The sequence below is a fragment of the Empidonax traillii genome, unplaced genomic scaffold (genome assembly GCF_003031625.1).
Source record: "Empidonax traillii isolate 1590-97213 ecotype Southwest subspecies unplaced genomic scaffold, ASM303162v1 scaffold40:size2234952, whole genome shotgun sequence".
NCBI lineage: Eukaryota > Metazoa > Chordata > Aves > Passeriformes > Tyrannidae > Empidonax > Empidonax traillii.
The window spans coordinates 1,745,431-1,768,907 of record NW_020955233.1 but is presented as its reverse complement, the minus strand read 5'-3'; the positions used below and the strand labels follow the sequence as shown (position 1 = coordinate 1,768,907).

The 23,477-nt window shown below is 57.4% G+C and overlaps 4 protein-coding genes and 1 non-coding gene across 6 annotated transcripts; 2 read left to right on the top strand and 3 right to left on the bottom strand.

Annotated features, from left to right (window-relative positions):
• The first annotated feature begins 109 nt into the window (after positions 1-109).
• LOC114054853 lies at positions 110-228 on the top strand. Its single transcript, XR_003570602.1, has one exon. It is a non-coding gene; the product is annotated as a 5S ribosomal RNA (ribosomal RNA).
• Positions 229-638: 410 nt separating this feature from the next.
• Positions 639-3,583, bottom strand: AIRE (autoimmune regulator). Its single transcript, XM_027878265.1, has 12 exons — positions 3,443-3,583; positions 3,170-3,344; positions 2,915-3,067; positions 2,740-2,811; positions 2,524-2,637; positions 2,287-2,411; positions 2,060-2,137; positions 1,657-1,772; positions 1,376-1,585; positions 1,191-1,287; positions 885-953; positions 639-719 (listed from the first exon to the last, which is right to left on the bottom strand). The coding sequence occupies exons 1-12, from the start codon at positions 3,581-3,583 to the stop codon at positions 639-641; spliced, it is 1,431 nt and encodes a 476-aa protein (XP_027734066.1).
• Positions 3,193-15,689, top strand: SCLY (selenocysteine lyase). Of its 2 annotated transcripts, XM_027878331.1 has the most exons (13): positions 10,873-10,922; positions 10,996-11,108; positions 11,195-11,295; positions 11,414-11,564; positions 11,833-11,960; positions 12,039-12,203; positions 12,587-12,693; positions 13,002-13,038; positions 13,389-13,472; positions 13,622-13,724; positions 13,902-13,977; positions 14,625-14,813; positions 15,332-15,441. In XM_027878331.1, the coding sequence occupies exons 1-12, from the start codon at positions 10,873-10,875 to the stop codon at positions 14,782-14,784; spliced, it is 1,275 nt and encodes a 424-aa protein (XP_027734132.1). In that variant the 3' UTR covers positions 14,785-14,813; positions 15,332-15,441. The 2 variants fall into 2 exon arrangements, with proteins under 2 accessions (XP_027734133.1, XP_027734132.1); XM_027878332.1 differs by lacking the exons at positions 10,996-11,108; positions 11,195-11,295; positions 14,625-14,813 and adding an exon at positions 3,193-3,204 and having other exon boundaries at positions 10,895-10,922; positions 15,332-15,689.
• On the bottom strand, positions 6,513-9,999 carry LOC114054827. The gene has a single exon (XM_027878334.1). The coding sequence runs from the start codon at positions 9,928-9,930 to the stop codon at positions 9,094-9,096; it is 837 nt and encodes a 278-aa protein (XP_027734135.1). The 5' UTR covers positions 9,931-9,999; the 3' UTR covers positions 6,513-9,093.
• Positions 15,690-16,158: 469 nt separating the features above from the next.
• SLC35G2 (solute carrier family 35 member G2) lies at positions 16,159-22,956 on the bottom strand. Its single transcript, XM_027878333.1, has 3 exons — positions 22,825-22,956; positions 18,662-18,837; positions 16,159-17,921 (listed from the first exon to the last, which is right to left on the bottom strand). Exon 3 carries the CDS (start codon positions 17,897-17,899, stop codon positions 16,679-16,681), a length of 1,221 nt encoding a protein of 406 aa, XP_027734134.1. The 5' UTR covers positions 17,900-17,921; positions 18,662-18,837; positions 22,825-22,956; the 3' UTR covers positions 16,159-16,678.
• Between the last annotated feature and the right edge of the window lie 521 nt (positions 22,957-23,477).

The window sequence follows — 23,477 nt, the reverse complement described above, 5'->3', positions numbered from 1 at the left end:
GGGGGGGGTGTCCTGGTCGGCGGTGGCCGCGGCGCGGTGGAGCAGATGGTTTGGGGAGGACGGGAGCGCGTTTCGCGTGGAGAAGAGCGGCGCTGTGGGGCCCAGGAGTGCCTACGGCCATACCACCCTGAGAACGCCCGATCTCGTCTGATCTCGGAAGCTAAGCAGGGTCGGGCCCGGTTAGTACTTGGATGGGAGACCGCCTGGGAATACCGGGTGCTGTAGGCTTTTTCCTGTTGTCTTTTGTTTTTGTTTTTTTTTTTTGCAGGAGTATTCCCTCCGTTTAATTTTTCCTATTTTTTATAGCTAGTACTGGTATTTCCTAACAGTTTTTTTGGAAGTATTACCTGGGTTTTTGTAATTTTTTTAATTTTATTTTTCTATTCTCATATCCTTTTTTGATTTTGTTTTAGTTGCTTTTGTCATTTACACTGTGCTTTTCCTCTGTTGAGGGTCATTTGCTGTGATTTGTCCTTACGCCTTGTCCATGTGCTTTGTGGTGTGCTGTTAGGCTCTGTGGTTTATGTTCTCCGGTTTCTGGAGGTGCCATGATGCCTGTTTACCTCCTGTGGCACAGCTGCCCCAGGGGCTGCTCATGCTCTCCTGTGACGTGGGTGCTGCCACCGGGACAGTGAGTGCTAGGCACGGATCCCGTGTGTGTCTGCGAGGGGCCGTGCCATGCTCTGGAATGCCCACTGCAAGATCCCATCCCACGTGCCCTGCAGGACATCCCCAAGAGTTTATTTTCCCTTTCCATCCCACGTCCTGCCCCCCTAGGTTCTCCAGGCACCCCCATGACCCACAGCCCAGAGTGACCTGTGGGTGACACCAAAGACACAGTGCCCTTTGGATCGACTCTGCCTGTTGGTGTCCCATAGTCTTACCTCACCCAGGAGCGCATCGAGCTCATCCCGGCTCAGCACAGGGTCAGTGCTGAGGGCTCCTTCCTCTGCCTGTGGGAGGAGAGATGTCCTGTCAGGTCCCTTGTCTGCCCTCAGCCCGCACTCCTTTTGGCCAGGGTTCAGTCCCTCACCTGGTGCAGCCTCAGCTCATGTTTCCCGAGCACAGCTTCACTAATTTGCCTCTACCTAGTGTTGGCCCATCCCTGTCCCAGCCTGAAGCACCATTCCTGCCCCTCACCGCTCCCTGTACCCACTCTCCCAGCGTTTCCTGGCACCGTTTGTACCGACCTTGGCTGCCTGGGCCGGTTGGTCACTGGTTGCTGTGGTGGTGTCCAGGCTGCCTGTATCCGGGGTGCCCGCGCAGGACGTGCAGAGCAACAGCCCCCTACACTCTCAGGGGTGACACAAACCATGAGGGCAGACCCTCCAGGGGAGGAATCAAGGCTGGGATGTGGAGACTGATGAGGGCTCACCTGAGCTCCACACTGGAAGCAGGACAGTGGCGTGGGGTGGGGATCCTGGTAAAGCACTGGCTACAGATGCTCCCATCAGCTCCACCCAGCCGGGTGTCACATCCCTCCTGCCCTGGGATCTCGGGGGGTCGCTGCACAGCCACATCTGTCTCTGGCAGCCGGTCTGGCTCAGCCACACTCGTCATGCAGGAGCCACATTGCCACGTCCCACTGCACAGTAGGAGAGGGCAGTGAGAGACAGTGAGGGTGCTCTGGGGTCCCCATGGCACCCTGGGACTCACCTGGGGACGCGGGGCAGCGGGGGCACCAGGCAGGTGAGGTGGAAGGCCCTGGGGCAGCCATCACAGCAGATAAGCTCACCCCCATCACCGCAGACTGCACACTCGTCCTCATTCTCCTGCCCCGGGGGAGTGGGCAGGAGGTCACCACTACCCACCAGGGTGAAACCATGGCTGTGGTAGTGTCTGTCGTTCCCCTCACCCCCTCCCCCTGCATCACTCATCCTGCACTAAACACACCAATCCCTTCAGGGTGTGAATTGCCTGTCTCTTGGAGGTTGTAACCTGGTGACCCACCCAGTAGTTGATCCCTGGATTTCCTGTGCTAGGCTAGGCCAGTGAACATGCCAGGGACACCCAAACTGTTCCTCTCGGGGGTGCAGCAGGTGTCACACCCAGAGCTCACCTGGTGGGGCACAGGGTCCTGGTTGTACATGGTGGGCACTGGCAGCTGGCCCTGGGGGTGCAGCTGGGGTTCCCTGTTCTATGGGTGAGAAAAGAAAAGGGTTGGAAAGGCAGTGCTCGCACAGGGGGGCACCCCCAGGCCATGGCCATGATGCCATGCAAGGACAACCCCCTGCCACAGCCTTGGCAGCTGCACAATGGGGGTTGAAAACGGGTGGGCATCTGTACACTTTGGGATGCTTTGGGCCGAGTAGGGGGCTTCAGGCTGTGGCTTCTGCTCCTGGTCCCTGGCTCATTGCAGGCAGCCTGGGCATATGGCTCATCCCCAGCTCTGCTACCTGTCCTGGAGCTGCCTGCAAGAGGGGCCAGAGACAGCTCCAGTTTCCTCTCTTGTATGAAGGTGGCTCCTGAATGTGGGAGCTTAACTGGGCAGGAGGTGGCTGGGCTGAGCTGGGCTGCACCTACCTGGCTCCAGCATGTGTTTGATGAGGATGCCCTCGATGGCCCCACGGCTGACGGGCACCTCTCCACCTGCCACAGCCACTGCTCTCTGCACTGAGGCAGCCACTGCCTGGAGGGCTGCGGGTGAGGGGGGCTCAGTGGGGTGAGCAGCCCCCTGCCCATGGCTGTGGGCAAACAGGGTGCACAGGCAGATGCTGCCCTGGGGGGGTTGGCACTCACCGCCAGCACGAGAGGTGTGGGGGATATCTGCATCCTCTGGCTTCTTCACAGTCTTTGCCTTTGCCAGGGGCCCTGCAGTGTTTGAGGGTGGGCATAAGGGGCCACAGCACCCTGCTACACCTCGGGCATCCCCCAGCACCCCAGCCCATCTCCATCCCACTCTGGGTCTCCATACCAGGACTGACAGCATGTCGTGGCGAGGGCTGTGCTGCCCGGGCCTTGTCCCGCTCCTCGGGGGCTTTCCTCTTGCCTTGGGGTCTGTGTGGGGCCGGTGCCGTGGGGCCAGGGGACTGACACCTGCCACGGCGCTGCCGACCCAGCTCTGCCTCTGGAAGAGGGACAGGGCCTGGGACAGGTGTGGCTAGCCCGGGGTGCCAACCCTGCCCATCAGCAGGTACCGGGGTGCTGGTCCCTCCTGACCCCCTAGTACCTCTGGGGAAGGCGCCGCGGACGGGCCGGAGCCGGGTGTAGCGCTCCAGGTTGTAGTCCTTGAAGAGCACGGCCCAAAAGTCGCGCAGGGCGGCAGCGTCGCGGCCCAGTAGCCAGGTGAGCAGCGCGTGGAAGGCGCGCTGGGAGCCCTCCTGCTCCGCCCGGCTCAGCGTCTCCTGCCAGTCCCACCACGGCCCGTTGGCACGCGTTCCGGTGCTGCCAGCCGGCCCCGGCCCCCATGGCATGCCTATCTCCTCCCACCCCGCCGTCTCACCTTGAAGATGTGCTCAGGGACCACGTCGTGGTCAGCCAGGCCGTGCAGCAGCGGGAACACGTCGTCCACCGCCATGGCAATCTCGGTGCGGTGCAGCTTCAGCAGGCGCCGCAGGTCCCCGTCGCCCCCCGGCCCTGCCATGCCGAGGGGAGGCTGCCGGAGGAGCCCCGCGGCCGCTCCCCTTTAATACCGCTCGGCCGCGGGCAGCGCAAACCAACCCGGGCTCCCGCCGCCACACTCATTTCTGTACGAGGCCGGTAACCTGAGCCGCTCCGCTGTCTCTGAGGTGCGGCTGGGCCGGCTCCTGTGCCCCCTGTGCCCCCCCCAGCCGCGGGTGTGGGGTCAGGCTGCTCCCAGCGCCGGCCACCCACAGCCGGCGTGAGGGCAGCTCAGCTGTGCTGCCGCTGAAGGACACCCGGCCCCGCAGGAACCACGCGGTGGGGACCGTGGAGAGGGGGTCGGCGGGGAGCTGGCACAGGGTCTCCCGCCTCTCGTCCCTGTGGTCAGCCAGGCGTCTGCCAAAATTTCTGGACTTTCCACAGCACCTGCCTCTCTCATTCAGAAACTGCAGGAGCATGTGGGAAGTAAAGGTGGAACGACCCAACAGAAGGGACATGATACAACAAAAGATAGTCAGGTCTTTGAGTTTGTCCTCCCCCACACCCTCCCTCCCCTTCCCGCCATCTCTGAAGGGCAATGCGGTTTGTCCCAAGATGGGAACACCCTGAGGGTGCTGCAGGAGAAACCGTCAGCCGTGCTTGCATAATTAATGCATTCCGGAGAGGGGGAGCCGAGATGGGAGAGATTTTGGTGCAAACAAGGTGTAAAATGCTGCTGGAGGCTGAGCCAGCTGGTCTCCTGAGGTTGTAGGCAACTTCTGCGGGGCAGCAGGAAGCGCTGACTCACGAAGGAACTCCGCAAAAGGTTTTTGGGGTACCATTCAAGCAAACGGGCTGCCAGAGCCATGGCAGTGCCATGAGCAAGCCCCGGGAATGTCTGGGCAGGTGCTGCCTGCAGCTCTGTCCTCACCCCCTTCCCAAAACTGGGCAATAAAGTGACTTCACTGGATATCTGCAGCTGTCAAAAACTTGGAGCGAGGGGGAAACTGTCTCCTTGAAAGCATCTGGCATAGGGAAGTCTGGGGGCCTGGCTGCTCTGTACCAGGTGGCCAGCAAAGCGAAAGCTCCTACCCCAATTCCCAAACTTTTGGATTTCCCCAGGATCAATTTCCAGCCTCCCTCCCTCTGGAGGTGTGTCCCTGCTGCCCAGCGGGCTCAGACAGGTCTGCCGTGGCTGCGCAGAGCTGTCCCCACCTCAGCTGGCACCCACTGTACAGCACAGCCCAACCTCAGCGGGACCAGAGAGAGTGTGAGAGGGGACTCAGTGGGGCAGAGTCAGGCAATATGGGGAGGAACTTGGATTAGTAAGTCTTAAGAGACGGGAGCAGTTATGTGCTGACTCCAAAGCCATGCCAGGAGGAAGCATCTGCTGTCCTGAAACTCGGGAAGAATAACAGGACAACACCCTCCGCAAGAGCAGGAAATACCCTCGAGTGTGTCTGGTTAATGAATTAACACATTTGCCCTGGAACCGCTTGCTGCAACTCCTTCACGCATTCAGGGGGACTCTTCCCATGGAGGCAGTGGGAGCAGTGGGATGGGAGTCAGGCGGGTGTTGTGCTGGGTTCCTGTGCCCCACACCAGGATTTTGTTGCCCAGCTCTTCGCCACTGCCTGTGCCATGTGTCTCTCCTCCAGGAGACAGTGTGGGTGTCAGGTGAAGCAGGAGGTTCATCTCCTCTCCTGGAGCTCCATTTCCCCTCCTGGAGCTTCACTGGAGCTCCACAGGTGCTGAGCTCAAGCACACTCATGACACAGCTTCACATGTCCTCTCCACACTTCCCGGGAAAACTTTTTCCTCCAGAGTGCCACAATTTGTCCCTGTCACCCCATGTTAGGCTGTCTGGCAGCTCTAGGACAAGGTTATGGCGCTTCCCCCTCCCTGTGCCCATCCACCTCCTTCGTGAACAGGCCCTGCACTGCCCAGCACTCCGTGAGCGGTGTGCCCACAGTGCTGGGCTTGGACTTGTTTAAATTCCAGCTTTGTGACTCTTTCTGTGCTGAGTCACAGACATTGTTTTCCACATCCAGCCTGCTCAGTAGTGCCATGATTTGCATTTTGGGTTGTTTTTTGCATTCCTTCCCCTTTCTGAGCTGGGCAGGAGGCAGAGCAGTGGTTGCTGGATGCCACGTGAAGCGGCACATCCGTACTGGGAGATCAGTCGGGGATTTCTGTGCGACCTTGTTTACGGTTGGCCTGGGCAGCTCTTAGGAACTTGCAAGGGCTGTGAAAAGGCAGCTTTTGCTTGCAGAGGGATGTAAAACCTCCCTGGCGCTGGCATGTACCCAGCCTGGCTGCCAGGGCCCCAGGCTGGGGTACAGAGGTTTCAGGGTGTCCTTTCTACTGCTCCTCTTGCAGAAAGGTTCAGGGTGCAAAGGCTGAAGGTATTTCTCCCTAAATGCCCAGTTAAATCAGTGACTCAGTGTCCAGAAAAAGTGTCCATACCCCTGGGATGCACTTGGTTCCCTCCTGCAAAAGCCATTGAAGTAAACACGCCCTTTCCAGCATTTCCTCTTTTACCACTTCCCTTCCTCACTGAGGGTCTGTGGTGCAAACCATGGCCCTGTGTGTCTCTTGGACACCCCTGCCCCTCACTCATCTCCCACACCAAATCCCTGAGCCAGGACAGAACAGGCAGCAGTGGGACACCCACGTGTGGGATCAGGCCTTTGTGTCCAGTGCCGATCCCACACCTGAGACACTGAGAGCCCACATGAAATGCTGCCAACACATGCAGAGCTTTCATCCCTCCCCCCCTCAGCTTCGGCTGCTCCAGACTAGATTCCCATTTCCAGCAGCTTCCCTACCACTACCCCACACAGTCCCCCTGCACACACCAGAGCTGCTCCTCCTGCAGGGCCCATGAGGGAGAGCTGAAGCAGAGAAGATTTATTTTAGCTTCAGTTTCCTCTTTCCTCCCCCTTTAGAAAGAAGAAACAAAGGCCCAGAGGTATGTTATATTAATTTATTTGGGACACACCAAAAAGGAAAGTCAACAACTGTTAACGTACAAAAGTACAGAATCCTGGGACAAGATTTGCTGTCCTGATTAAAAAGGCACCATGGTCCCAAAGAAGAGTAATCAGAATACACGATTTAGAAATTTCCCCCGTTGCAGCAGAAACAGAGCCAGGCTTTGGCTCTATCCACAGTCAAACCCAGTTAAAAAACCCCAAATATGACTTCAATGCAATACACGCTGCTCAGCCTGCACAGGATGGTGTGAAGAGAATCCCAGCCTAGAAGATGGTTGGACTTCTTTTTGCTTCTGTTTATTTTTTGAAACAGTGAAGGTGCAAATCACTAAGTAGGCAATGAGGAAGGCAGCAGATTGCTGACACCTTCAGCTTGACTATCTGTCAGACACGTCAGTTCAGCTGAGACCAGCAGGCTGAGTGTGGGGCTTCTGAATGAAATGTAATTCCCTGTGATAAACAGGAAGTCAGATTTGACAACCTAAATTCCCTGAATCCCTGAAAATCATAAAGCACTATACAGCTGTGTTCCGTATCCGAGCCAACCCCAGTGGATTTGCTTTACACACAAGCATTTATACTGTCAGCTATATCTTTAATACACGGGGGTTACAGCAGTTATTAAAACACTTCTACTTCGGCGAGGTCCGAGCTTGGCTATATTCCCTGCTGAAACAGAGCTGCTGGTGTAGAGGCCCAGTGAGAGGCTCAAGTCCAGCACTTCAGGGCTGGAAGGCAAATAGTTTAAACGTGACATAATTTGCACGGGGAAGTCAGTGAAGCACATCAGAGGAGAGAGGGAGGGCTGCAAGTGTCAGGCAGCGCAGGCTGGGGGTGCTGCAATCAAACCTGTAACTCTAGAGTGATGTGAACACACGGCACTACACGTCCTGGAGCATCTTCCACGGAGAGCTGCTCAGACACAGAGCGAGGCCCTGGCCCTGCCTGAGGAGCCAGGGCCCCGGGAAGGCGCCGCAGCGCTCGGGACATGGGGCCTGCCGGGGCAGCACAGCCGGGGCCACCGGCCCAGCCCTGCCCACGGCACCAGAGCTGCTCTGTGTTCCCTTCCTCCTTTGGCATAGGACTTCAAAGCAGTCCGAGCACTGATTCATCAAAAGGAAAGGAACTGTCAAAATTATTTGTACATGCATTTATTGTTAAAGGGAGCGAAAGCCAAAGAATGAAAGAGCACGAGTTAATGTCAGTAAATGATGTGCAGGACGGAGAGGAAAGAAACGGGGAAAAGCTGAGATACTGGAGTGGGGAAGCCAACATTCACACTGGAAGGTAAATTTTAAAACCAGGCAAGTTTGCGCTTTTTCTACCAGAGATCTTTTGTGGACAAATAGAGACTTGGGGGTTTTCCATTTTCAGTGTGGTCTGGCAAGGTTTGGGAACCTCACCAGAGAGATCTCCAGCATTGGGTTTCACTGGAAGTTCAAATCTCTCATCTTTAAAAACCAGTAAAGCAACTCTAACTAAAAAAGTGAGACACGTCACTGCTCAGGATGTACGTGGGCAAGAGGGTCATGCTTTGTTCAAACAATCTCTGGGTGGAAAACTACCATCTCCCCACTGCTGGTCTGCACGACCTCGGGGGTGGAAAAGCAAGCCCAGATCAGGGTGCCTGCTGCTGAGAACACCACAGCTACCCACACCTGGGAAAGCTCTTTCTTCCCTATATCCTAAAAATGCAGGATAATAGTTTATAAAATTACTCTCATCTTAAAACTAAATAATGCAATTTGCATTTCCCCCTACGTTACCCCCCTCCCCCCCAAGATAAAACATTACCACTTCATTTAGGATTCACACCCCAGATCCTATATTAGGGACTTCATGATAAAACTCATCCAGTTACAGGAAGGTTTATCCTGACCAAGGAAACGTCATTAAAATAGAATCTAGAATAAAACATTCAGAATCACCAATGCTTTTACAGTCAAAGCACTCCACTGTCTCCTGATGTCTCCCCCCACCTCGAGCAGGAGAGTAATCCCCTCCCAAAAGCGCAGTGTGCCTCTCTAGGGCTGGGTGACACATGCTCCAAACCCACTTCCTTCCTTGCAGGAACACCGCCTCCCGCGGGAAGGGCCGAGCCCCTTTGGCTCCACTGCAGTCAGCGGGGGCCAGGGCTCCTCAGTGCGTGGATTCTCTGGGAGCAGTGAGTCCAAGCTATAACCCTGCAGTAAATCCCAGTCCTGGTTTGTACTGTTAGGGCCACCACCGGCTCAGAAATGGTGAGAGACTTCCAAACTCCACGGATGCAGACAGGATGTTGGAAGAAGAGGCTTATACACTACGTAACTTTGGATCATCGGCCACGTTTGAGCCTTGGCATCGTTGGCCACTAACAGCTCATCCTTCCAAATCCACATGGTTTAGTCCTTGCTGCAGTTGTCATCATCCCAGCCCTCTTCCCTGGAGGCAGGATGTTCCTGAGCTCTAGCTTGGGGATCCACAACAATCACTTCCAGTGGGTGGTGGGGTTTCAAACTTGCCTCCGGTGTGCATTGCCCCTGGCACTCCAGCAGCCGTGCCCACCCCGCGGCGGGCGCTAGCAGTTCTTCACCTTCTCCACAGTCTCGTAGAAGCCAGGCCTGACCCTGCGGATGCTCATCCGTATGTGCTCGCCCTCCAGGGGCGCGGTGGTGCTGGTGGTGCAGCGGCGCTTGCGCCGGCCCCGCAGTGAGAAGGCCGGGGCGCCGCCGTTCTCCTCCTCTGCGGGGTACGACTCGTCCACGCTCGTGCCCTCGTCCGACTGCTCCTCGCCCCGGTCCTTCGCCTTTGCCTTGCTCCCCTCCTTCTCCTCCCTGGCGAGCTTCCTGAAGTGCTCCAGACACTGGATCTTCTGCCTCCTCTCCATCATCTTCAGCTCCTGCTTCTCTGTAAAATCTTCGTAGTACATTTTTCTCTCGCTCCTCTGGTCTTCCAGAAACTTCCACTCGATGCTGGTCATTTTTATCCCACTGTACTCCTCCAGTTTATCCCTCATTTGTGTGTCTGTGCAGAACACATCAAAGAGCTTCTCGGAGCTCTCGTTGAATCTATCAGCCCGGTCGGAGAACTTCTGGTTCTGTCTCTGTTTCCTGGTCTGGTACAACCTGGTGAACTCCTCATACATTTTGAGGATGAGTTTCTTTATGTTCTGCGTGGCGATGGTGTGCAGGTTGCAGACCAGCCAGTGCTCCTGCAGGTGCTCTGCCAGCAGCTGTGCCGCGTCCTCCTTGGAGCGCTGTGCCTGGCCGGCCCTCTTGGGCTGCAGTAGGTACAGCATGTTCTGCACCACATCCTTCCTGGTGGGCAGCACCCCCTGCGCGAAGCCCGACGACTCCACGTACTCCACGGTGCCCAGAGTCTTGCGTGCCCGCACCTCGGTGTCCAGTGCTTCCATCCCTGCTCAGGTGCGGGGGCTACCACGGGACCTGGGGGATGAGCGAGAGGAGAGGGGTGTCAGGGGAGCCGTGTTCCCGCACAGGCCCCCAGTGAGAGCGGGGCTCTGGGCCCCGTGCGGCCGGAGCGCCGGCCCAGCCCCCGCCCGTCTCTGCGGGCGGGCCGATCGCTGCCCGGAGCGGCTCCGAGCCTAATACGGAGCGTGAGCCAGCACTCGGCGGTGCCGCGCCCCGCGCCGGGTTAGGGATCCCGGCACACCGCGGGGAGAGCGGGCCCGGCCCGGCCCGGCCCGCAGCGCCCGAGCCCCCGCTCAGCCCCGGCCCGGCCCGGCCCGGCCCGGCCCGGCCCGGCCCGGCCCGGCCCGGCCCGCACCCACGCGGCGCGGCCGCCCCCGGCATAGCCCCACGCAGGTGCCGCCGGGCCGGGCGGGGTGTCGGGGCCCGCGGTGCCGAGTGACGGCCCCGCTGCCGAGTGAGGGCCACGGCCCCGCTCCCGCCCCCCGCTCACCGGCACGGCGCGCGGGGACGCGCAGGGCCTGCGCGGGGCCGGGCCTGGCCGAGCCGCCGCCATCTTGCACTTGGGCAGCGCCGCCACTTCCGCCCCTGTCGGAACCGCCCCCGTGCGCCGGAACCGCGAGTGCCTGGCCCCGCCCCTTCCGCCGCGGCCTGCGGGAACGGCGCGTGGGAGCGGCTGGGGAGCGCGGCTGTGACGGAGAAGCTGATTGGTGGGGCTGGCACGGACAGGAGGGAGCTGATTGGTGGGTGTTGGTACAGGCAGGAGGCAGCTGATTGGTGTGTGCTACGGTCAGGAGGCAGGTGATTGGTGGGGTGGTAGGGGCAGGGCAGGTCCTGGTCCCTGCCGCGGGGCCCATGTGTCCGTGCCTGGGTGCCAGGGTGGGGCCAGGGCAGGACCCGAGCAGTGCTGGCAGCAGGACAGGACAGCGATGGGCGCTGTGACAGAGTCAGCGGAGGCGCGTGGTGACCCGGCTGAGGGGTGAGACGCTGCCCTGCCCTGCCCTGTCCCCACCGTGCCTCCCAGTGCCCCTCATCTGCCCCCTGACCCCCAGGAGGGTGTACCTGGACCACAACGCCACCACCCCGCTGGCCCCCGAGGTAGCCCAGGCCGTGCAGAATGCCCTGAGCCACGCTTGGGGTAACCCCAGCAGCGCCCATCCTGCGGGTAAGGACCAGGGGGGACGTGGGGGGGCTCCCTGGGGCCAGACCCGTGTCTGGGGGCCGCGGGAGCTGCTGGTTGTTGTCCCGCAGGCAGGAAGGCCAAGGAGCTGATCAGCAGCGCCAGGGAGAGCCTGGCACGGATGGTGGGGGCCCGGCCTGAGGACATCGTGTTCACCTCAGGGGGCACGGAGGTGGGAGCGCTGAGCCCTGAGCCCCGACTCCCTCCCCAGCAAACAGCGGTGGAGTCGGTGGGGACAAAGGGCACCTGCTCCTTTTGGGCCTTCACCTCCCTCTGCTTCCTGTCACCAGGCCAACAACATGGTGATCCACACCGCCCGCAGGCACTTCCTCGAGAACCAGCCCGGGGACAGCCCGGGAACACCACACATTGTGACATCCAGCGTGGAGCATGACTCCATCCGCCTGCCCCTGGAGCAGCTGGGCAGGGACAGCCTGGCAGGTGGGTGGCACAGGGGCAGGGTGGGGTTTGCACAGGGGAATTCTTTCCACGGGCATTTCTGTGGAGGAGGGTGGCACCTATAAGGTCCACGCTGTTTCCCTTCCCCCCAAAAGGGCTGTGACTGCCCCAGTGGTGCCCCATTCCCTCAGGAACATGTTCTGTACCTGTGCCTCCGCTGCCCTGCACTCCCGCCCTGCCCGGTGGGGTGCAGGCAGTCCCGGTGCCCTCGGGCTCCCCAGCAAATGTCACACTTGTTCCCTGCCCACAGAGTCCACCTTTGTGCCCGTGTCCCCGCAGAGTGGGCGGGCTGAGGTGGACGATGTCCTCGCCGCCATCCGGCCCAACACCTGTCTGGTGTCCCTCATGTTGGCCAACAACGAGACCGGCGTCATCATGGTGAGTGTGAGGCAGCCCCGCACAGAGGTGCCTGAGCAGGGAGCGGGGCCCTGCACACAGCCCCTCACCCCCTCACAGCCCGTGGCGGAGCTGAGCCAGCGCGTCCGAGCCCTCAACCAGCGCCGGGCGGGGCAGGGGCTGCCCCGGGTGCTGCTGCACACGGACGCGGCCCAGATGATCGGCAAGGGGCGCGTGGACGTGCAGGAGCTGGGCGTGGACTATCTCACCATCGTGGGGCACAAGGTACGGTCCCTCCTCGACATGGGGACGCAGGGTACAGCCCCTCCTCACCATGGGGGGACACAGGGTGTGGCCGTGTTCATGTGGCGCAGCCACTGTTCACCTTCTCAGACATCTCTGGGGGGTGCCAGGGAAACTTTGAGTGCCCCCACAGCCCAGTACTCCGTCAGTGGCCGAAGCTTTCCTGCTGGCTGGGGCTCTGCAGACCCTGCAGGTCAGGGCCTTGTCTGGAGCGGGGAGCAGGAGACGACCAGGGACAGGGAAAAGCCCTGCAGTGGTCTGTGCCTGTGGGATGGGCAGGGGCCAGCCTGGAGGGCAGTGGGTGTGTGCAGGAGCACGGGAGGGGGTGGCAGTGTCCCCAGGTGACAGTGCTGTCTGTCCCACAGTTCTATGGCCCCCGCATCGGTGCCCTGTATGTGCGCGGCCCCGGCACCACAGCCCCCCTGCACCCCCTGCTCTTCGGGGGGGGACAGGAGAGGAGCTTCCGCCCAGGGTAAGGTGGCAGGGGGTGGCCCGGGAGCTGGGGCTGGTGGCCAAGCCACAGGTGGCTGCTTTGTCTGAGCTGAGCTGGCAGCTGTGTCACTGCCAGCCCTGGGGCGAGCGGCCCAGCACAGCAGGGACACGCATCCGTGTGTGGAACTCCCTGGGGCTCAGGCTTCACCACAGGTGGGACCCCAGGGCGGAACTGCCTCCTTCCCAGAGAGGTGCCAGCGCTTGAGGGGTCCCACACAGGGAATGTCTGTGCCACAGGTTGGGTTTCTGGTCTGGAGAAATAACTCACTCTTCCCTCTTCCCTTCCAGCACCGAGAACACCCCAATGATCGCTGGCCTCGGCCAGGTGAGCCGGTGATGGGCAGGGCTGAAGTGGTTCCCTGCAGGTGCTTCCTGGCAGAACCAGCACAGGGACAGCCACTTGTGCTTCCTGATCATTAGAAGTGACAAACTTAGTGTGCAGGAGAGCAGGAGAACTACAGGGAAGGAGATGCAGGTTTCTGGTGCCAGTGGGAGGAGGTGCCTCGGGACATTAGCTGCAGGTTTGCAGCCCTGGCAGTCACACAGCTCAGGGCACCGAGGGGCCATGGGGGACACGGGGAACTGGCAATCACAGAGGCTGTTCCAGGCTGGACTCCCATTCCAGGGACCACACACAGGGGGAGGTGTCAGAGTGTTGGGATTTTCTCTCCTCAGGCTGCAGAGTTGGTGAGCATGAACTGGGAGGCCTACGAGGCTCATATGCGGGATGTCCGGGATTACCTGGAGGCCAGGCTGGAGGTGAGCACACCTGGGCCCTTCCTGGGGTCTCAGCCTGCAGAGCAAGGTCTGGAGCAGGGTGGGTTATGTCCCTCTGGCCCTGCCATCCCCTCATCAAGGCAGAGCTGCTCATGAACCTTGAGGAGTCCACAGCCCTTTGATTTCTCCAGGCCTCCTTTGGGAAGGAGAGGATCCACTTCAACAGTCACTTTAAGGACTCCAAGCGACTCTGCAACACCTCTAACTTCTCCATCCTGGGACCAGGTCTCCAAGGTAGCTCTTCCCCCACCAACTGCCCTGTGCTGTGCCCATGGAGCCAAAGCCCCTGCCCCTCCCAGCCCCTGTGGCTCAGCCCCTGTGCCCGCTGTGGCACCGGCAGGGCCGTGGGGCAGGGTGGCCGTGGGGCAGGGTGGCCCTGGCACAGAACAGAGCTGTGCTCTGTCACTGCAGGGCACAGGGTGCTGGCTCACTGCAAGGTGCTGCTGGCCAGCGTGGGGGCCGCCTGCCACTCGGACAAGGGGGAGCGGTGAGTGCTGGCTGCTCCAGGCCCAGGGTCTGCCATGGGAACAGCGGGCAGGAGGGAGGGAAACGGGGCAGGGAAAGGGCCTGTGCAGGGCTTGGGCAGCATCACCTGGAGCAGAGATGGTGCAGAGCTTTCTAGAGGGGCTGAAGGGCTGGGGACTACTGTAGGAGACACAGTTGGAATGCTTGACTGCTGCTTGGAAGGACTTTGTCCTTCCCAGCTTTGGTGATCCAGCTGATCTGGGAACTCAGCTGAACTTTGGAACTCCTGTCACTGCCAGAAAGGAGCCTGCCTTATATCTCTGTGTGTCTGCCTCACTCACTGCAGCCCAGTTTGGGTCTCCAGATGGCTCCTCTGGGGAAGGTGGGAACAGCAGCTGCTTTTGGCCTGGTTTAGAGCGGTGCTCTTTAGATATGGCAGAGCTGCCAACCCACAGGGACACGGCACGGGTTCTTCCTGGGAGGGGAATAGCCAGATCCACTGTAGTGCAACAAGCCCAGTGAGAGCAAGTGCCCCTTGGACAGCAGTCAGGGTGCTGTGCAGGAGACAGGTTTGCCTGGAGCACATGGGCTTCCTCCTATGGTGAGGTTCCTGGTGGTGTGTGTGCTTCCTCGGCCTTCAGTTGAACCCACCCTCCCCTTGTGTGGCAGGCCCTCCCCAGTGCTGCTGGGCTGTGGGATCCCCCCCGCCGTGGCACAGAACGCTCTGCGGCTCAGCGTGGGCCGGGACACCTCACGTGCAGACGTGGAGCTGGCGGTGCAGGACCTGCTGCAGGCGGTGGCACAGCTGGAGCAGCACCACAGCCCGTAGCCCTGGGCACCCTCTCGGCCGTCACCCAGGTCCTGGGGAGGGGGACTGTGCCCTGCTTGGCTCCTGGGGGCCTCTGCCAGTCTGTGCTCAGGGTGTCTGAGGGGGCAGGGAGGGTGTGAGGAGGGGGCTTTGCTGCTCTGGGGCAGCTCAGGAGCTCGGCCAGGACTCATCCCCACTGGGGAGTGTTGCTGCCAGGTACTCCTTGCTGCCGGCAGGTGCCCAGCTGGCTGCAGGCACAGCACGTGTTGGCGGGAAGGAGGCACAGAGTCACCAGCTTGGCTCCCTGCAGAGCGGGACAGGCACGGCAGCCGTGGGAGGTGGAGCCTTTTGCCCTGGTTGCCTTCCACAAAGGAAGCTTTCCTGCTGTCTGAGCAGTCAGAGGAAGAAACACCATCTGCCCCATAGGGAAATCAGCTGATAGAAGCACAGCAAGATTCTGGGCTGGGAACTGCCCTGCCCTGAGCTACCAGAGGGATTTTTGGCTGGGCACGGCTTTCCCAGCATCATGTGGCTTTACCTGCTCCCCTTTCTCTTGTCCTTCCTGCAGTGGGCACAACTCCTCCTGCCAGCTCCTCCTGCTTCTCAAGGAAACAGTGGTCGGGGCAGCTGTCACTGTGCCAGCGCCTGAGGACCCCTGCCCCCCAGCACCGGGGGTCACCGGCGTCACCGAGGCGGGAGGACGTGGGTGTCACACTGACCTGGGCCAACGGGTGTTGGGGAACCTGCTCTCGCAACTGTTCATAGGAATAAAAGTAACTGCTGCTGCTGTGGCTTTTTCCAAGCAAAATGTATTTTCCATGGGGGAAGCTGGAGTGGTTGGGGTGATCTGAGTGATGCATTTTTCCTTGGAAAATGTTCACGTCCCAGAAGAGAGGCACAGTCGGCTGGGGTGGGGAGGTGCCTGCCAGGCCTGGTTGGCATGGAGACCACTGACACAGAGCCTTGGATGCTGCTCTTTCTCTTCACAGCTGCACATTAGCACGGCCAGGAGGTGCATTTGCAACCACAGAACCCTGGGGCTTTTTGTAGATCTGCTTTCTAACTGCAGTGGTGGGAACCAGGCACCCTGACTGAAGTCCCTGCTGCCTTCCAGGCTGGTCCGTGTTACCAGCAGTTCTCACACCTCGACCTCAAACACAATCTTCTATTTCTCCCTTTTTTTCCCCCTGCCTTGCATAATAGTCGAAATCTCTTTTAGAAAAAGTGGTTCCATAGAAAGGGTTTTGCTCTGCTTCAGGGATAGATCTTTGATCCATCACAGACCTCGTAGTTCTCGGGGACCTTTCCCAGCTGTGGCACAACTGGAGACTCAGTGTTTGGGGCTCTCTTTCCCTCAGAGGAGGTCTGGGCTTCCTGCATCGGTTCAGACAGGAATTTAACCACAAAGCACAAGACGCTTTACTGACTTCTTTATACACACAGGAAATACAAGTTTTAGCCACAGAAATTTAGCATTACTTCATTTAGAGTATTGCAGGCAAAGCTTAAGAAGCATTACAGAGGATATGAGAACTCCGACTACTGTAATGGTTTTACTGCTCATTTTCCTACTTCCACAGTGCACAGGAATGAGAGTCACTAGTGAATCCCTCTGTACTGCCTTATCCAGGGAAGGGGAGGAAGAACATGTGTGACTTGGCCTGCCCTTCTGTGGGCCAGCCTGTGCTTCTGCTCGTGCACCATGTGTGGTGCCCTTTTGTGTATGACAAAATGTCAGTGGTTATGTGCAGCAGAACAAATTCACCTGGCATGGGAGTCTGGGAATGCCAACATTGCTACATCAGCTGAGAACTGAAATGGTAGAGAGAGGACCTGGCCACAACGCTGGGGCACGGGAGCTGAAATGAGTTACATCCACGTGGTCACAGCCAGGCTCAGCCAGCAAAGCCATGGTTCATTTAATGGAGGAGTCCACAATCTCCTGATAATCTTGCTGCCCTAAATTCTTCCAGGAGAGTTTGTAACATGCCAGGAAGAAGACGCTGACCAGAATGACGGTGGCCCCGAGCAGGTCGCAGGCACCCGGCACGATGCGCAGCACGAGGAGCTGCAGGGCCATGGCAATGACAACCTCCAGGTGCTGCACGGTGCTCACCAGCGCGGGGTGGAACTTGCTCAGGGCGTAGTAGACTCCCAGGAATGCTGCGGTGGAGCACAGGCAGATGGCCAGGAGGTAGCTCCAGGTTTCTCCGTCCAGGGGCACGATCGGTTCCTGGAGCAGGAACATGGTGGCCGCTCCCCACAGCGTCCCCGTCCAGCTGAAGGTGAACAGGGCTGTCCACATGCTGATGTTGTCCTTGATGGACCTGTAGACTATCATGGAGAGGGCGGTGGTCAGACCGGCCATGACGGTCATGGTGTAGCCAAAAGCTTCCTTCCAGGTGCTCAGCAAGGAGTTTTCCTCCTTAACAATGTTGGGGATCATGACCAGGCAAACGCCAAACACGCTGCCAAGCACAGTAACCGTGTCTACGTGAGCCATTCCCTCGTCCATGAGTAAGAAAGCCAGAATGGCACTGAATACCGTGGTGGTCGCCCTCCACATGATGGTCCCGTTGCTGGGGGGCACTATGGAGAAGGAGGTGTAGGCACAGGTGATGGAGACCACGTTGCACACCCCGTAGAAGAAGAGCCGGAGCCTGTGGCCTTTGGGGCCGAAGGGAGGCTCGTGTTGGTAACACACCACAGTGAGGGACAGCAGCTGCAGGACTGAGCGGATGAAGATCAGCTCCAGAGAGGGCACTTTGGAGCGGTCAGAAATCAGTCTGGTGATGAGAGCCACGCAGCCGTGAGCCACAGCAGAGCCGAACAGGACTGCCCACGTCCTCCTGGACTGCAGGGGATTCCCTTCAGGAAAATGTCCCACCTCACTGGGCTTGGGCAGTTGTGCAGGCTTGGTGTCTATTGTACCAAAAAAAGTCCTTTCTCTCCTTTTCCCATCACTCAGTAGTCTTCTCTTAGGATTATCCTCCTTAAATACTCCAGGATCTTCATTAACATCCTCACATCCTTCTTCTCCTGGCTGGGGATAATGAGAAGTGTATTTCACTGTTACCGTGTTGGGATGGATTTTCACTCGCTTTTTGACTGGGTATTTTTGGGAAGCCGCATCCATTTCCTTAGAGAAATGCCCTGGTCTTAAAAAAAAAACAACAAACAGAAATAGCCTGTTATTTAATGGTCAGTGAGAGATTCATTAGTATGGAAATGCTGTTAGTGTTTACAAGCTATTTTTATCAACCAAGCCCAAGTACTAGTAGATTGTTCTTGTTTTTGCTCTAGTTTTCCACTGAGTTACTGCTTAATACCTTCAATATTTAGACCATTTGGATCTCCTTAAAAGTCAACCATGGCTTTTCACTTTAGTCCCTAACTTTGGAAAATGACATATGTTCTCATTATGGATGGTTTGTAGAATACACTCTGCTATATTCTTATTCTAATGAGAAAGTTTCCTTGCAAAGCCTTTTACCCTGTAATTATGAATGGTTGTTAATTGCTTGCCAGTGTTACAAGGAGATGTTTGGCTGGAGGAGCTGGCAGAGAGCAACTCAGGGAAACAGGGAGCATCCCTGAGCAGGTCAGCAGTGAGCATGTGAATAACAATACATCCTTGAACAATATCTGGACAGTGTTAAACCCTCGTGTCTCCCAGTGAAGGTCCATTTCCCACTACACAAGCAGAGCTTGTGATCGGAGGGGGGGGCGGGGGGGAGAGGTTAATTCAGGCAAAAAGACTCACTGAAATGTCTGTTTTCACAGCACCCCCCCCCCCTTACCATCTGTGCAGAGCCCTTCCAAGTGAAGTGGCAGCAGGAGGAATGAAACCTTCCCTGCCTTCTATTCACCCCAGCAAATAAACCTGTGCAGACCTTACCTGAGACAGAGAGATTTAATCCCGAACCAGAGTAGGAAAACAGCTCTTCGTCATCTCCATCCTTGTCCGAGTGTCTAGACAGAAACAGCAGCTGCTCTCAGGTGTTCCATAGGAAGGGTTACAAGCATCTCAGCACAGAATGTGAAACCCAAGGGAGCCACACAGCCCAAAAAACTCTAGATGGAGAGAAAGCAATCGGTGTCACCTTGCCCAAACCACTCCTCAGCCATCTCTTGCAGAATTATTGATGGAATCGATCCAAGGAACAAGGGGTGGTTTTGTGAGCGTAAGGTTCCTAAGCGTGATGATTCAGAGCAAATTCCCCATTCCGTGCCTGCTGTCGTGTCTCACAGCGCTGCGGAGCAGAGAATGCCCGGGAGGACCCATCCTCCCCCCTCCAGCGATCCATCCCCGCCCGGAGCCAGCCCAGCCCCGCGGGCAGCACCAGCTCGGCCGCTGTGGGGGCAGCAGGGGCTGGGTGTGCACAGTCCTTGTCCCCAGCAAGGACCGAACACCAGAGCAGGGGGGTCCTGAGTGTGCCAGAGCACCGCCCATGGACAGTCGGGCTGAGCAGCACGGCAGTGCATTGTCGGGGAGAACAGATCCGAGGCAGCGTCACCGTGTGTGCAGGAGAACACGGATCCGAGGCGGTGTCACCGTGTGTGCAGGAGAACACGGATCCGAGGCGGTGTCACCGTGTGTGCAGGAGAACACGGATCCGAGGCGGTGTCACCGTGTGTGCAGGAGAACACGGATCCGAGGCGGTGTCACCGTGTGGGCAGCAGCTCCTCACACAAACACTAACACACTGCGGCCAGGTTGAGCCTTGGCGTTACCTCCCTCCCTGATCTGTGTCAGCCAAGCATTGCCTGTCTCCTCACAAATGCGGTTTACATGAGAATGGGCCAGGCTGCCTTTCTCCTCACAGTCTATTAATTCGCTGCTGCACCCCGGCTCGGCCGTGCCCTGCTCCCTGCAGGCAGAGCAGGGGTCGGGATGGACGGGAGTGCAGAGGGGCAGCACCGGCCCCAGCCCTGGAGGAAGGGCAGCACCAGTTCGGACCTGCACAAGTGAGAGGGTCCGAGGACAAGAAGCACCCTGCTCTGTGCAGGAGGCCTCGCCCAGCACTGCGGGTCACGTTTCTGCTGCTGCCCCAAACCCAGAGCATGCCCGGCACCCGCCGAGGGGAGAGGAGTGTTCCAGGGCGCCCAAGGAAGCTTCACGGGCAGGGAGCTTGAGAACGAGCAGGTGCAGTGCCAGGGAGAGTAAATAACGAGGGTAAGAGCTGGGTATGAGCTGTGCCGGCGGGAGCTCGAACAACCCGTCATTTACAGACACCTGCCAGAAACCTGCCCAAAAAATGCTTACAAACACCTGCCAGAAATCTGCCTGTTTCACCTGCTACCTGCCCTTTTGATTCAGCTAAATTGTTACCAGAATCTTTCATATGCAAATGCAGAACGAAGTGCCTGAGCCCAGCCAGGCAGTGGTTTTCCCCAGCACAGCTCTTCCTACCTGGTGTTTTCATTGTGTTACAAACCCGCAGCTCTGCCTTGCTGTCTTAAACAAAACTAGGATCTTCCTCATTTAAAGCACAACATATGGATCAGGGACAAAAATAAGTGGAAGGAAAAGAAGACAAAAGGCAGACAACAGGTGTTATTATTAAGTGACAGCAGATCTTGCTTGGTAAACTCAAGTCACCTTGTTCAGAAACAGCTGGGGAAATGCTGCAAGTGTCCATGAAAACAAAACCAGAATAGCTAATTTGTTACCACAGCATAAACGGCAACTTTCTTGCTTCCTGACTTTAGATTACATTATCTTTCAACAGATAGCTGCAAATTCAACAAAGCAGTTGCTAATCTGGTAGTGGCCGTGTGTAATGTATTCAGGGATCTCTCTGGAGGAAAACAATGGCTCAGGAGCAGCAGCTCAAAATGGCTGTGCTGCACAGACACTGCTCCCTGGGACTCCAGCACTGGGAATACAGCGCTGGGAGGGCTGGAAGGTGCAGGGCAAGCACGTGTGAAAGGCAGGAGATGAGACGTAACGAAGAACAAGAAAATAACAGGAGTGCTTAACCCAAAATTTCACTCTCCCTGCTGAATAATGAGCATATGACAAATGTGACGCCAACCCTCCCATAGTACATTATTTGTACTCCTTGGTGACCTTGCTTTTCTTAACCGGTGAGATTTTCCGTAGAGACTGAGATTAGGGCATATCCCAAATCCTTAAAGTGTGTCCCTGACACTCATTTAAAATAGACAGTGATCAGCACAGCCTGTGCAGACAACCTGCTGCTTCTCTTTCCGCCAGTGCCTTTTGTGGAGACAACATGAAGTTTTTATTTTCCCTTCATATCTGGAAACATAATACATGGTTTATTTACATTTTCTACGAAAAATGTAATTTGATTTCAAATCAAGTTTAATACAAGGCTGAAGATGAAGCACATGCGAAATTCTCAAGTTACGTAACAAAACAAACATCTCCAATTCAAACAACCACCTGGGACACCCATTTCAATCACCAGCTTCTGGAAACCACTGACTGCCAAAGCATGAACCCTGTTTCCCCTGGGTGAACAAATAATCCCCGTGGATTCAGTAAATGGCACAAATCATTAATAGTACACACACCATGATTTCTTTTAAAAGAAAAAAAAAAAAACCAACAAATAGTCCCCTCCTTGCTCAGTCACTGCACACGCTGGTTACCCAGGCAGAAATAGGTGATTATTTGCCACCTGACTGACAGGGGTGGGAGGCTGAGCTCTCCTTGCCGTGCTGGAGGGAAGCCTTTGAGTGGTGACTCTAACCACCAATTTTCAATAGACTCACAGGAAAATACTCTCATCTTCTGCCAGCTCAGTTACAATCAGTCAGGTGACTGCACTGATATCAGGAAGGACTCACAGATGTGGCAATTGCAGCCCATCCAGAGCCGGGAACGAGAGCTCGGCCATCCCTGTGCTCTGACAGAGGATGCTCCTGTGCCTCTTCCGTGGAAAATCCCACAGTCCTGAGGGATCAGGCTGAGATTGCCAGAGGGGTGGGAGCAATCTCTACAGGAGAACTATGGACTGACAATTTTCCCTGGATATCAGAGATATAAAAGACCCTCCCACCCCTACAAACCCATGGACTGACTGAACTTGTGCCACCCTCACTAAGCACTTCCATGCAGTGACTTCTCAACACAAGGGGTTTACTTTTGATTCCTTGTCAGGGACAGGGAAATCTCCTAAATTCCTGATTCAGCACCATTACATTACCTGAACCTTGCTGGAGATTTTCAGGTGTCTGATAGTTCATGCAACTGCACATGCCAAGGGATCTGCACCCATGAGGTGTCCGGGTACCTTTACCTTTTTTAGCCAGATTGACACAAATCAATTATGTTAAAAATACATGCAAAGAAACTCGAGTCTTTATTAAAATTTAACGAATAGCAAAAGGTGTTTAAGAAAATGAAGGAACAATTACATGAAAGGTGTTTTTAGCACTTAAGCACAAGAACAAATATTATACATGAACCAACAAATCGGTATCCTGTGTCTTCAGATTAACTGAGTCATGTCCAGCAGCGCTGCCTGAGGGAAGAACCAGTACAGCCTTCACAGAACACAAATATAAACGCTACACTTCAGCACCAAGAACTGTCAGCATATTCCTGATAATATTTTGCTACCCAAAAAATGAGCTTGTGAGCTCTCTAAAGCTCACGTGGTTTCAGTGGGATTGTATGTGACACCTTTAATTTCCCTTGCTTTCTCTAACCTATTCTCTTGCTGTATAAGGGCTCCAAAGGTGCCAATTTCCATGAAAAAAAGCTATTTTCTAATTTCTTCATTCATGCCTGTTGCCTGCTGCAGCCACTACCTCTGCAGAGCAACACTTGCATGACTGATTTTTTGCCTGAAAACTTCCCATTCCAAAAGCCTTAATCTGAACAGACCCCTTCAGATCACAATTCCAGACACGGGAATTGAACAGAGAATAACCCAACGCTGAAGTACAATCTCCTCTAGCACAGGAAAATAGGAAACCACCTTGGTTAGATGAGGAAAGGCTGTAAGAGGTACAGTACAGTCAGTGAAGCACGGGAAAGCACCTTGGGGCTCACGACAGCAGAGGACAGGTTAAGATTAGAGATACCTCGCGTGCTGCTTTGGGTCCTCTCCCAAGCAGCTGCAGAGCTCGGCACGGCCGCGGAAGTGCGGGGGGACCAGCGGGGCCACCGGAGCCGTGCGGGAACTGCGCGATGGCAACTGCGGCCGCTGGAAGGGCGGCTCTCGGGGGGCACCGGGCTCGGCACAGCCCCCCGGGTACGGGGGCAAGGGGCGGCCGCTGCCCGGGCTCGGTTCCACCGCCCCCGGGCCCCGCTCGGACACCGGTGCCGGTGTCGGTGCCGCAGCCCCGCCAGGCGCCACCGCCTCCGGCCGCGCCCCCCGCGCCCGCTCCGGCCTCCGCCCCTCCGCCCCTCCGGGATCACCGGGATCGCGGGTCCCGCCCCACCACGGGCCGCGGCACCGACACCCCCGACCCGGCGGGGCCGGCCCGCCCCTCCGCACGGCCGGGCTGAGGCGGCACCGCCCTGGGCCCGCGCTCTGTCGCGAGTCGCCCCTATCACCGGTGTTCCTGTCTCCGCCGCCTCGTGGAGCTCGAAGCCGCTCCCTGCCACCTCTGTCGCGATAGTCGCCCCCCCAATGTCCCTGTCCTCGCAGCAGCACGGAGCCAGGGAGCCGCCCCCCCTCTGTCACGATAGTCAACCCCCTCCCCTCGGTGTCCCAGTCCACACGGCCTCACAA

Coding starts and splice junctions, on each gene's coding strand:
- AIRE (XM_027878265.1), bottom strand. CDS start 3,583: ATGGCAGGGCCGGGGGGCGACGGGGACCTGCGGCGCCTGCTGAAGCTG. Junction 1,773..2,059: donor AGGACCCTGTGCCCCACCAG/GTGAGCTCTGGG, acceptor CCCCCGGGGCAG/GAGAATGAGGACGAGTGTGC. Junction 1,586..1,656: donor CCGCTGCCCCGCGTCCCCAG/GTGAGTCCCAGG, acceptor CCTACTGTGCAG/TGGGACGTGGCAATGTGGCT.
- SCLY (XM_027878331.1), top strand. CDS start 10,873: ATGGGCGCTGTGACAGAGTCAGCGGAGGCGCGTGGTGACCCGGCTGAG. Junction 12,204..12,586: donor TCACCATCGTGGGGCACAAG/GTACGGTCCCTC, acceptor TCTGTCCCACAG/TTCTATGGCCCCCGCATCGG. Junction 12,694..13,001: donor GAGAGGAGCTTCCGCCCAGG/GTAAGGTGGCAG, acceptor CTTCCCTTCCAG/CACCGAGAACACCCCAATGA.
- SLC35G2 (XM_027878333.1), bottom strand. CDS start 17,899: ATGGATGCGGCTTCCCAAAAATACCCAGTCAAAAAGCGAGTGAAAATC.
- LOC114054827 (XM_027878334.1), bottom strand. CDS start 9,930: ATGGAAGCACTGGACACCGAGGTGCGGGCACGCAAGACTCTGGGCACC.